The 14,489-nt window shown below is 35.9% G+C and overlaps 1 protein-coding gene across 1 annotated transcript in view; it reads left to right on the forward strand.

Annotated features, from left to right (window-relative positions):
* Window positions 1-14,489, forward strand: part of hiw (highwire) — a 1,788,684-nt gene that overhangs the window by 1,007,025 nt on the left and 767,170 nt on the right. The window contains 2 exon segments of the mRNA XM_067112237.1: window positions 3,999-4,236; window positions 13,442-13,632. Of these exon segments, the coding sequence (XP_066968338.1) occupies window positions 3,999-4,236; window positions 13,442-13,632 (429 nt within the window).

Consider the following 14,489-nt stretch of genomic DNA (forward strand, 5'->3'; position numbering starts at 1 on the left):
CATGGTCTTACTCTTGAAGAAAAACCAGTTCTCATCCTGGCTATAGCCTTGCATTGCAGTTAACACATTTGAAAAATACACATGGCATGGTTAGGACTGGGAACAGAACATGCCATCCCTAAAGAAGATGACTGTGAAAATTCAGAAAAATATGTCATCCAGCTAACTTTCTCCAAATGAATTCCAAACAGTTACGGTGTCAATTTGATATGGTTTTTCCTCACAACTGTTGACGGCTGTTCTGGAATAACTTTCAATCCTCCCAGAATGGTGAGAGAGAGAATGGTAGTCATATTGCCTGAGACTTATCTTAAATATTTAAGTGTTTTGGATATCACAAGAGATGCTTCTTGGTGTTTGTTGGAGGCTTGGGCCATGCCTTCACTTGATTATGGTAAGCTCTCACTAATTCTCCATCAGACAGTCACTTCAGTTCATAGATGATCTTGTTCTCACTTACACCAACAACCAAGTAAGGTCCATCAAACCTAGGTACCATTTTTAATGTTTATTTTTTATAGTAATTCCTTTTTTTGTATTGTGGTACTGAATAACCTGACAGTTCTAGCATCTGGTCATTACACCAAATATTCATAAATCAATCATTTATTGGAGGAAAGATGTCCCAACAGTGCCTTTTCTTTATAACTAAAGTACTATACTTTCTTGAAAGGGTTGATAACGAGGATGGCCATCAGCCTATGGGCTTCTAATCTCCACTGACAGTAACAGGGGACTGTTAATGTCATGGGAACCTTGTAAGGATGTTCTCAGCTGGTGTACAACCAATCTCAGTGTGATAGGAATGCTTATGGCTGAGAAGTGCTCTCGACTGTTATTTATCCTATTAAGGAACCTCACCAGTATTGACATACAGTAGCTCCCCATAGTGTGGTTAGCATGCTTTACTGAATCATTACTGGAGGGTTTGTATAGAGTTGTCTTGACGAGGATAATATATTTTTCCATCAGTGTTGCAAACTCCTGGGAAATGAATTCATGACCAATGTCAGTCATGATCCAAATAGGTACCCATGGAAAAGAAGAAATTATCCTGTCCTCAGTATATAGTGGCACTCCTGTTATTCTGAACAGGAATTGCTATAACCCACTGGTAATAATGATCAACTACCATGAGACAGCCAACATACCCAGTCAGGGTAGTTGGAAGATTAACAAGGTCCCTAACCACCAACTTGAAGGGAGTTGAGGTTGACTTCCTCAAGGTTAGTGGCACAACCACTACACCTGAGACTTTTCAAGTCTGACCCTCCCAGAAAGTTTGGCACATATCCCTGATCACCTCATTCAAGGACTGATGCCAAACAAATTGATGAATTATGGCTCTCATTTCACCAGACCCCAGATATGTGTACAGAACATGCTTCTGCCCAACCAGATTGATGATGACACAAAGTAATTACTGGGACCAATTACTCATACAGGTTTATTTCAGCAGAAGATTTGTTCTACCTCAAACTCAGCCCAACAGTGACAACAAGAATGGGGCAACCAAGAGTTGGAACATCAGAATGCACTCCTTAGTGACAGACAGTCAGTCCCTCCAGTCTGTCTCCAGACAGTACATTGAATCCTAGATCACCCTGATCTATTAGAAACTCGCTAACGAGACTGACCTGAATTCCAGTAGTATCAATAAGTGCACAATACTGCATGGCTTTCAACATTGGTAGGTCTGTTGTAAGATGCTGAGATGCATGCAGACAACTGGACACAAGAGAAATACCATATAGCCAGTTTATCTGTGGATAATAAACTCCAACACCTCCTGTGGATCTCTCATGTCATGGATAATTGCGAACACCATATATAACAGAGTACCATACACATGCCGATCATGTGAACAACTTATTTATGCCCATATGAACTCCAATTCCTTTTATAGTAACAATTATTGATAATACATGACATAGACTAATACAAAATTATGGATACAGTATTTCTCATACAGTATACTGTATATAGGAAAAAAATTTAAACTCATGTAAATTAACAATTTACGGTTATGTATAGTGGTAATTGCACATTAGTCTGGACTGGGAGTGATGTATTTATTGTTTATTAGTTTTATGTCCTAAAAATTTTGACAAAACGCCAAGAAATTAACAATGAGAAATGATAGAGAAGTGAGGGAGAGTGTGTGAGCATGTATCTCTCTCTCTCTCTCATACACACACACACACACACACTGATAGCCTAATGGAGAAATGGAAATGCTGTAAGTTATATATAAAAAATATATTTTTTAAAAAAATCTCGGCCTACTCAGGGTACTTACCAATTGCTTCCTAAAATATGCTGCTTCCTTCAGACATTGCAAGGCATGTCCCATCTCCAGAGCCCACTTGATCTTCCTGTTATCAAATCACTTGCAGCCTCTGGTCAATGAAGACAAGGGTTTGGCTTATGTAGAGTAGTTTGGAATGTACTTTCTCTGGAAGTTACAAGGCCTAAGAAACTTCATAGTTTATGTACAGTAGTGGGTTAGGAAAATACTTAGTTCTCAGGAGGTACTCTTGGAGCTTCCTCACTCCATATATCCCAACCAAATGACCAAGATACTCAGCTCCAGGCTGCTCCCAAGAACACTTCTGAAATGTAATCTGGAGCCCAGGTTTCTGAAGAGTAGCCGAAACCCTCTATGCCAGAGCTGGGTGTTCTTCAAAAGACTCACCTAGAATTAGGATTTTGCCTGTAGATAATAACCTTGGTCTTCGGGAACTCCTACCAAATACGCTACATATCCAACTAAAACATTTCAGGGTTGTTCCTCTGTACAAATGAAGGGGTCTTGAATTGCCAGTGCCCAAAGGCTGTGGAGAAAGTCAAGAACATTAAAATATTGTACATGACTACATTTGAGCCAAACACAGAGAGCCATATTGGGCATCAGGAACCTGTCAGATACAGTTACCCTGTTGAATCACAGGTAATCAATATGTAATCATATGTCAGTGTCCTTCATTAGTACTGGAACAACAGGCGAGGATTAAGGTGAGATACGGTACTTGGTTCAGTAATGCCCAGATTGTGTAACTCTTCACACTGCTAGTGCATAGCATTAGTAACAATTGAGAAAAACTGATAAGTGTTGTACAACTATATACCATTTTAGGAGTGCCAGCACATTTTCCTATATCATCTTCATCTGTACTGAAGACAGAGAAAGATTGGGATCCTTAGGAGCAGACAGGCTCTAAATCTCCTCCTTTACTCCACTTACAGGTGATGCAGTTGCAGTATCATAAAAGAAGGGCAGTTGGTAATTTCCATATAAACTTTAGCCAGAAGATCACCCTGCTTTACCCAGGCATGCTTCTTGCCTAAACCCATAACAGGGACTTAGGCTTGGCAGTCTTTGTTAGGATGGATGGCCAATACTCCTGTTACTTTTAAAGACAGATCCTGTTTCATGATGTTGCCACCATAAAAGAAGTAGGAGAGACTGACTACAAAGTGAACACCTAAAATCAGGGAAAGCCAGAGAAATGGGAAGCATTGTTGGCTCTATACCAGTTATCATGGCAGAATCAGCTGCAAAAGCTTCGAGTGTGTGGAATGCTTGCTGTAGCCACCTTGTGCCAGGGCGTAAAACTAAAAAATTGTGAAAAGTATACATACAGTATATAAGATGAATAGCATGTACAAGAGCAAGATCTAGTTATATTTTGATAGTATTAATTGATTGACTTTTTGCTCTTAAATTATCTGAGTAGTACTGGGAGGCATATTAGGAAATCAGGTTTGAATTGGATGGTAGTTTTAGCTTTTAACACTATGTAATGTGAAATGTTGTGGATATTGTTCCCTTTAAAGATTCTGTGTACTGTATAGTACTTGTAGTATTTTCCAGTACAGTGCATGCTAATCTTATTTTGTTTACAAATACTTTGCCTTCTCATCTCATAGATTTAAGCATTATTTTTATGAAACCGTGCATTATATTTTGCAAACTAAATGTTTTGTTTTTATTTTAGTACGCCTCAGGACCCCGAGAGCCAGCAGAGTACAAGAGAAATAGCTGAACAACAAGCAAGGAAGTCTGCTTTGGCAATGGTTGGAAGCATTGTTCGTGTGGCTACTGAGTTGATGATAATGGGGTTAGGAGTTGGGGATGAAACTGCTGTTGAAGTACTTGGATCAGCTCCTTTGTTGACAATGCTGTTGCCTTTGGTTCTCTCCCATGTAGGACCTCTAGCTACATCAGATCCAAGGGTAAACATTTTGTATCATGATTCATATGAATTGGCAGTTTAAAGCAGAGTTCCTGCCTAACATTTGGAGATTAGATTGCTCAGTATATTTCACTATGTGAAACATATTGAGCACCATAAATCCAAAACTTTATGAGAGTTTTAGTTCCTTTTGTAAGTATATTTCTTTCTCAAGTAATTTACTTTGTAACATCATTGTTTGTGTTTTGGCATGTCTTATATTGTTTGTGTTTTGGCATGTCTTACATGTAAATTTGAATATGAGCAATTTAAGTATATTTTATATAACAATCTAGTCATCCATTGACTTCTGTTAGCAACTAATGTAGTTAATGAATACATATGTTAACCGTCTATTTTAATTTAGGTAAGAAGTGGCTCTTTTCATTCTTTTTTCTTTCTTTAAATCATTAGCTGAAAATCTTTATGGACAGAGTCATCAGACTAAACCCAAGAGGGCTCTAAAGGGAAATCAACCTGCAGAGAGAGAGAGAAATAGTATGAAAAGGTGATACACAAATAAATATGAAGGAATAGTAAATAAAACTGATACATCTGAATTCAGGAGATGTCAGCAGAAGGCAGGAATGAATTTGCTGCTTGCTTAATCATTTGGTGATCAGAAGATACCACAACTGCACTAGGTAAACTATACCACATTTTAGTTGTAGCCAAGATAAAACTCCTAGAAAACTCATTAGTATCAAACCTGCCACTAGAAAATGCTCTGTTTGCAGTAGCAGCCTGCCTGGTGTTGTGAACAAAAATAACTAAGTCAGGTAAAGAAGACTACGGAAGATGTTTGTTGTTATATTAAATTTTATGCAGCAAACAATGAACTCATTATGTCTGTGCTATGTAAAGTGAGGTTATTATGTTTTTTGCATAAAATTTACTATAAACTTAATGAACTCACATTACGTGATATAGACGTAAACGTATTGAATGCACTTTGTGGCGTAGATGTGAAATCAGTTAATTATAGTTGTTGCATGAAATTTACTATAACAACAAACATCCTCAGCACTCTTCTTAACCTGATCTAGTTATTGTTACATAAAATTCACTATAACGACAAACATCCTCAGCACTCTTCTTAACCTGACCTAGTTATTGTTACATAAAATTTACTATAACAACAAACATCCACTGCATTCCTTATACCTGATCTAAATGTCTTTGCTTACAAAACTAGGCAGGCTGCTGCTGCAAACAGTGTGCTGTTTTTCAGTACTGGTTTTAATACTAAGTTTGTTAGGAGTTAGAGTTTTACCTTAACAACAGCTGAAATATGGAATAGCTGGCAGGATTCAATAAGATTAGGATTATGGAATGGAAAATGTGAAGAATTAATTGAGAAATATATTCCAGATAAATTGTCCACTTCACTAGGAAAGGAAATAAGATATACATACTATACTGTATAAACCAAATATATGTTGGGTCAATAACATTTTTCTAAGTTTTTGTTATAGAGTTTTTAAAATAAGAGGATTTGGCAGACTGAAACATTTCAGCATACTCCATCTTTAGTAAATGTAGATTTAATTCACTACAGCCAGTTTTGTGGTGATGCCATGGGAAGTGTTTCTAGGTACTATGCTTTTTTACTGATCCCTATGGAAATCATAAAGACAAATTTCATGTTCCATGTACAGAAACCAAACCTTAGGTGACTATGTGAGCACATGAAAAGAATAAACAAGACAATCCCCATAATATGTGAAGCTTTATTCTTAAACAGAAACATCGGAATGCAGTTAGAGGGGAGGCAGAGGGTGTTTTTGAGTAAAGCAGTGTTTTCTGTGCATAAAACAAATGTTCACATTTTTGCATAATTTAAATCATGGTCTTGTGAAGCCACATATCTTCAGGATCAGAAATCAGTTGAAATACTGTTGGATATTTTAAAGTGAGAAAGTTCTTAAATCAGTCATGATGCAGTTGTAGACAAGGTGAAGGATGTAGGCTTGCGCCAAGTTCAGGTTAAGTACAAGTATTAGGCCATGTTAACATGGCAAGACTGATACCAAGGCTGAAAGTTTGCCCCAAAAAGGATTGGTTAACTACCCTTTGAATGAATTCAGGGAGGAGGAATTAATGTCTGAATACCCTACTGTGAAGCAGTAGTGTAATGGAAGCCGTTATGGTGAATGGAAGCAACGAGATGAATAAAAATAGAGTTGGTGGAAGAGTGAATCCAGCAGAACTGGAGCCCTGACAAGCAACAGGGGAATGGGTGGGGAAGTATCCCAGAGAATGATCTGGAAGATTTAGAGGTTGGGTCTTGGTGTTCACTAATAGCTAGTGTAAAAGTGTAAAGTGTACAGAGGTTTAGCTGCAGAGTTCAGCTTTCCTTGGCTGACAAATGTTACTTTTCAAAAAGTTGGTGGCTAACCTACTCTTGACTGTACTCAATTAGAGGGATGAGCCAAAATGGATTCAACTTGTCTATCTCAAAGAAGACAGCCTGTTTGACTGAAGCAGGGCGTGATTGAATTAAATTTGTATGGTATTACATAATTTGTAAAGCCATTGAAGATGATGTAAAGTGATGGTATTACAAGTAGTTGTGATGGACACATCATTTGAGTTTTCTCAGATCTTCACTCATACAATGGGAGACTATCTAAAATAAGAATACCACTAGAGCGATAATTTTGGGGTCTGTGGAGAGTTCAAACTACAGCATCAAGATTGAATGACATTGCGCCACCATACAAAACAAACAAGAAATTCTTGCAAAGGCAGGTGAATGGGTACAAAAACTGTTTTTGATGGTAAAGTAAGTCAAGAAAGCAGAGGAAAAGTTCCACTCTGGCAGAAGCTGTATAAGAAATAGTTATATGTATAGGTTATAGGTTGAGGATTGGTCTAAAGTGTTTATTTGCCTGGCTGTAAATTAATCCATGCAGATATAGTAAATAAAGTTATGGAAACAGCATATTATAATACTCTAGACTTCTTCAACAAATCTTATATTTCGTAACACAATCCGTTGCTTTATATAGCTTTATGGTTAAATACACAGAAAAAGTTTGAGCCATTAGCTCCACCCCAACTGTTCTGATAGTAAAGAAAAAAAGGCCTATTATTGAGTTTCAGGTGAACTGGGATGATGGTGATATTCTTTACCCTGTAACTCTGGAGGAAGGTGATTGAATGAACTTACTTTACTGTATTAACCCTTAAACGCCTACTGGATGTATCATACGCCGACTAAAATTGTCTGTTGGTGCCAAGTGGACGCACTGCACGCCCACTACAAAAATTTCAACCTTTGGTCAACTTTGACTCGACCGAAATGGTTGAAAACGCAATTGTAAGCTAAAACTCTTACATTCCAGTAATATTCAATCATTTACCTTCATTTTGCAACAAATTGGAAGTCTCTAGCACAATATTTCGATTTATGGTGAATTTTTGAAAAAACTTTTTCCTTACGCCCCTTTCGGTAACTCGCCGAAAATTTCAGAAATTCTTTCGTCATTTTGTCATAAGTTTTGCACTGTTTTATATTAGCCGTTACATAAAGTTTTATATATGAAAATGTGTGCAATTTCATGTAAAATACAGCAACATACAACCCATGGTTGTAGCTTTTATCAGTTTTGAAATATTTTCATATAAACCACGATAACTGCCAAAATTTCAACCTTCGGTCAACTTTGACTCGACCGAAATGGTAAAAAAACACAATTGTAAGCTAAAACTCTTACATTCTAGTAATATTCAATCATTTACCTTCATTTTGCAATAAATTGGAAGTCTCTAGCACAATATTTCGATTTATGGTGAATTTTTTGAAAAAGTTTTTCCTTACGTCCCCGCCAGAAATTCTTTTCATCACGTTGTCGTAATGTTTGCACCGTTTTATATTAGTCTTTACATAAAGTTTTATATATGTAAATGTGCGCAGTTTCATGTAGAATACAACAGAAAATAACTCATGGTTGTAGCTTTTATCAGTTTTGAAATATTTTTATATAAATCACAATAACTGCCAAAATTTCAACCTTCGGTCAACTTTAACTCGACCGAAATGGTAAAAACACAATTATAAGCTAAAACTCTTACATTCTAGTAATATTCAATCATGTACCTTCATTTTGCAACAAACTGGAAGTCTCTAGCACAATATTTCGATTTATGGTGATTTTCTGAAAAAAAAACTTTTTCCTTACGTTTGCGCGCGATAACTCGGCCGAACATCTCAGAAATTCTTTTGTCAGGTTGTCGTAATGTTTGCATCGTTTTACATTAGTCGTTACATATACTTTTATATATGAAAATGTGTGCAATTTCATGTAGAATACAACAGAAAATAGCTCATGGTTGTAGGTTTTATCAGTTTTGAAATATTTTCACATAAATCACAATAACTGCCAATATTTCAACCTTCGGTCAACTTTAACTCGACCGAAATGGTCGAAAAACGCAATTGTAAGCTAAAACTCTTACATTCTAGTAATATTCAATCATTCACCTTCATTTTGCAATAAATTGGAAGTCTCTAGCACAATATTTCGATTTATGGTGAATTTAAAAAAAAACCATTTTCCTTACGTCCGCGCTGTAACTCTGCCGAACATCTCAGAAATTCTTTCGTCACATTGTTGTAATGTTTGCACCGTTTTATATTAGTCGTTACATAAAGTTTTATATATGAAAATGTGCGCAATTTCATGTACAGTACAACAGAAAATAACTCATGGTTGTAGCTTTTATCAGTTTTGAAATATTTTCATATAAATCATGATAAATAGAAAAAATTCTACTTTCAGTCAAATTTAACTCGACTGAAATGGTCGAAAACTGCAATTGTAAGGTAAAACACTTACAGTCTAGTAATATTCAATCAATTGGCTTCATTTTTCAACAAACGGGAAGTCTCTAGCACAATATTTCGATTTATGGTGAATTTTTGAAAAAAACATTTTTTTACATCCTCGTGTTACGAATTCATGCATCATTTTGTGATAATATTTTCTCTGTGTTGCTTTGATCGTTTTACAATTTGTTATATACCAAAATCATCGCAATTTAGTGTACAATACAAAGAAAAAACAGATAACCCGTTAGCTATAACCGTTTTGCTCACAGCGATTTGTATAAAATTATATATGAAAATTGTTTTTGCGCTGTCATATATTTCAATATTGATTTATATATATTTTTTTTCATTTCTGATGGTTGTGTACTAAACTTTAGGCAATGACAAAAAGGAGCCAAAAATGAACTCTTAATCTTAAAAACTAAGCGTGCTGTGATTTTTGAAAAAACTTTTTCCGCTTCGGCGCTAACTCCCGAACGCTGCCGGCATACGGGAGACGTTTTTGTAAATAGAGGCTCGGCGTTTAAGGGTTAAAATGTACTAAGGATTAGGAGGTATAGCAACCAAGATGTACAAAAGCAGGGCCTGTAAATAAGTTGAAGGAATAGAAAAGGAAATTGAGGATATGTGAGACTCTAATTTTGTTTAGATGGCAGTAGGGAGAGATTTAACCCATGAGGTGCCGGGGGGATGCCGCTTAAAGATGACGGCAATATTATGCATTTGCAACTAGTATCATAGAGCCAATTTTTTTTGCGTATTTTTCAACTTAATACCTAGTATTATACATGGTTGAAATCACGTTTTTTCACAGATGAATAATCAGTAAAAAAAATATAAGATACTTCTAAAAATTTATATTTAAAATTATTGTTTTTTGGAAAGAAACAAAAAAATTTCAGAAACAACTTTTTATTTTTGGAAGGCGCTGTACAGTATTTTTTTACACAATTCCAATTTTTTTTATTACAAAATTACTCCTTATACTTGTATACTGAGGAAATACCTGAAAAAATACGAAAAATATACAATAGTTATTAATTGGCTAGATGCGTTTATATGCAAGTGTATTTTACTATCACATGCAAGCCAGCGTAAACACCAGTATTACTCACCGAATAAAAATGTTATAAAACTCAATTGAACTCAAATTTTTTTCTTCTACATACATCAGGTACAAAGATTTCTTTATTATTTGTTCATTATCATTATGTTTCTTCTTTGGGCACCCTTTCACCCAAAAACAGTGGTCCAACTTGGGCCAACACTTCTCATGAATTCCTACATTACATCCCGGGCACCAGTGTTTTGACCTTTTTGGACATATAGCACACAATCTTAGTTTTGTCCCATCCAGTCTTGCAAACCAGTGCTGTGTTCCGCATCCAGGTGATGAGGGACCAGGTGAGGAATTTGACAAATTTGAAATGGAAGGTGACAAAGGTGATGCTGGGATCACTTGATAGGTATGAATTTGCTCGTCTTGGCAAAGGACTCCTACTGTCATATGAATAAATTTCTTATCTCTCTACTGTCATATGAATAAATTCTTATCTCTTGACTGGTTTATCAGTGTTTTTTTAATAAAGAATATATGGATTTAGCACTAAAATATCAAAGATATTCATAAATATTTTCTTCCAGTACCTCCTTGTAGGTCTTTGAGCAGCAAAATTATATAATTTCTTGTCACTCAAGTCCACCCCTCCCATTCCTATGTTATAATCATTTATTACTTTAGGTTTCACAACATAGCCATACTTTTTGTATAGTGTTATATTTTCGGCATGTGAAAATGTTGTTAGTATATGTACTGGTTTACAAGAGGGTTTTTCTTTGAAGCCACAGGTAAGGACTTGACCCTTCCTTACATACATAGTGTCACCTGCCTTCAGTTTTTCATTTTTCAATATAGCTGGCAAAAACTTTGATGTTATCCTTATGGTTCCGGTAAGGGAAGTATTATGAAGCATGTCTCATCTAAAGATACTGTTTGCTCTGGGTGATAATGGTGCTTGAACAAACTGTTACATGAATCCAAAAATGGCCTTATACGGGCTCAAGCATTGAACTGGGGATGACTTAGGGTAGACTAGTGCATTATCACTATTATGAAAAAATCTACTAATGAGCAAGTATTCATCCCTTGCCATCGTCTCAGAAAAAAAGGGAATTCTAGTTTCTCTAGAAGTGCTCCAAAAATGCTTTACATTTTTCAAAGGAGTAAGACCCATCAACAAGGACAAACCCAAAAACTTCTTCATTTTATTTCGAGTGACAGGTTTCTATCGAGAATGTTGTGAATGTGGATGTGATGCCATCCACTCTTCCTTCTCTGAAAGGACTTGGTTGGCATATCTGTTGGTTTCGGTGACTAATTTGTCGACAATGGCATTATTCATAAATAACAACATGTACTCTATTGGATGTGCATTTTTACTCGGAATGTTTATTGGTCCTATATGTCTCTGCAGAAAACTAAATTTTGTACCTGAACAAGGTGTTTTCAGGTGCATATACCCGATTCCATAAGCTTCCCACATCAATATGCACATCGTTATTACTGTTACTTTCACTTTCATCGTCAGTATCGTCACTGTCATTGTAATTATTGATATCAAAATCACTGCATGATGATAATGAATCAGCATCATTGTCAAAAGAAGCCATTATCTCCAAGAAGTTGCAAAATAAACAAAGAACAATAAAAATTGTCAACCGTTGCTCGAATTCAAGATACAAAAGCCTTCCTGGCCACACCCCCCTCACTGAAAGAAGGTTTACAATTTTGCTGTTTTTATACCTATGATTAAGTGAAATCTGGCATCTTTTATGCTCAAGAGTGAGCTGAATGGTTGGCGAGACTGTTGATGTCACTCAAACAGAGCTAAGAGGAAGGGCTGATTTTACCGCGATATTTGAAAATAAAGCGTCGATAATATCGACGTCGTCCTTACGTAGCATATAAAGCATCGATTTTAGCGCTGCGCCGCACCTTGTGGGTTAATAACCATAAATATCATAACTCAGAATCTAAAGGAGAAGAGACAGAGGCAGTGCCCACTAAGTCAAGAGGTCATCAGTTAAAAAAATGAGAGAAATATAATTTAAAGATGGTTTAGATTTAGACTGTTAGTCTGTGTAGCAGTCATATCCAGCAAAAAAATTTCTGCAATGCAAAGGTTGATGATATAGAAGGAGATAGTGAAGTTGGTAGGATATGTTGCTGGGGGGTGAATGAGGAGGGAGAGAACTAATTCTGGCAATGTGTGGTTTATGGTCAGTAAAGTACAGTAATTGGGAAATGAAAGTGGTGATAAAGCACTTGTTGACTATATTAGTGTAGATGCAGAAAGAAGAGCTACCAGAAGGATATACCTTATTTGATGGCATTTAAGACACCTTTTTCCTCAAATAATGGCTCAAAATATATCACTTGGGTCTTACATGTGAAGCTGAGACAGCAGTCAGGCTTATGTTTACCCAGGTGTGATAGACTACAAGTACTTGTATTTAGCCACACTAAATAATTCTTTAATATTTCTGGTATTTACTAAAATACTTACTAAAATACCATCATTAAGATTACTACTGTTATTACAGTAAAATCCCTCATAACTGGCACCTTGGGACCAAAGGGTTGCTGGTTATTTAAATTTGATGGTTGAGTGAGAGATATATTTCTTAAATGCCATGCTTGTGTCTAGAACTCTCATTTTGTCAGTCATTATCAATAAACAGTACATATTTTTCAGTTCTACTACAGTATTAGGTGTTTCCAAACGTCTTAAACCAAACATACCTGGTGGCGCCCAACTAACTCCACCAGTAGTTCAAAGAATAACCCAGAGAGAGAGAGAGAGAGCACATGCACAGTAAGTGCAAAATTTACCATTTTTGATGAATGTGTGTACATATACACACATACACACAGAAAAATTTAATGTATGTATCACTACATTACCTTAAGTGTTTCACCAGCAGTGACCCAACATATTCAAATATCAGAATACAGGACTTAATCTACTAAAGCGAGCAAAACTTAGCAGAATAGTAGGAGTGGAGCTAACAGCTCAAACTTTTTCTGTATATTTAACCATAAAGCTATACAAAGCAATGGTTTGTGTTATGAAACGTAAGATTTGTTAAAGAAGTCTAGAGGATTATAATATGCTGTTTCCATAATTTTTATTTATTGTATCTGCATGGATTACTTATTAATTAGCAAGGGCTGGAATTGGGGTTTCAGATTACCTTTGTACTATTTCAATTACTGCATCCCTGTATATTTCACAGTTATTTCTTTCCATATACAAGTTTTTCCTCTAATGTATTTGCTTTTCCTCAAATGACAAAGATTAATTCATTTCAGAGTGCTGTGTCAGTGCTAGGTCTTATTCAAGAGATTCTGCCACATGTTGCTGCTCTGAACAATCTTAGCCTTGTTACCCAACAAACTGCTATCCCTGAGACCATGGAGGGTTGCCATACAACTACCAGTAACCATTATGCTTGGGTTGAAAGTGATCATCCTTATCGTCCTGCAAGTGTTGCCAACTACAGGTATGGTGTATATACCATTGGGTATATTGTAATCTAATTATATTGATAATTTTTTAATGCTGAATTACTTAAGATTTTAATTCTGTATATTTATAGATAAGTTTTGCATGTTGAATTGTTGAGAGAGCACATTGTTAAAGATACACCATTCTTTATATTTACCATAACATCTTGTATGAAAGATACAACATTCTTTATATTTACTATATCTTGTATGAAAGATATGGCATTCTTTACATTTACCATAACATCTGGTATGTATGCCTCAGTAGACCCATAACTCGGCATAAATAGAAGCATATTTTGGCCAAACCCAGATCTAAGCCAAATTGTAGTTTACATGCCCTGCCCTGTGCGTCTCCCACTGTGTCAGTGAAACCCACAGAATCCATGTATTCCAAGAGCAGTATGCAACCAGTATGTAAATACAGTCCAGTGAACAAGTTTCTAAATTGAAGTAAAGTATACTCCACTATAGTAGTCAGAACCATTGTCATGGTGCCATACTGTTGGTTGATATTGATCAAATATCACTAAGCACAACTACGTAATATGTAAAATATTCGCTTAGTACAGTAAAGTATTAAACAATATCAAGTCAGTGAAAAACAATTCATAGCTAAAGGGTTCAAACATTCATAAACTAAATTAGTCTTGACTGGTGTATGAACTTCTTTGATAATCTCAGCTTTTATTGTGAGTACATGCATGAATATTGTAGAACTGCAGCAAGTAAAACATCTGTAGTTGGGAGAGTTTCCCTCAGTACTTATTGGTGAAAAACTTGATTGCATAAACATGTGGTGTATTCCTATTTTGTTGAAATTCTACATGCAGTTGACCTAAATCTATTTGGC

Source organism: Macrobrachium rosenbergii, chromosome 2 (genome assembly GCF_040412425.1).
Source record: "Macrobrachium rosenbergii isolate ZJJX-2024 chromosome 2, ASM4041242v1, whole genome shotgun sequence".
NCBI classification, from domain to species: Eukaryota; Metazoa; Arthropoda; class Malacostraca; order Decapoda; family Palaemonidae; genus Macrobrachium; species Macrobrachium rosenbergii.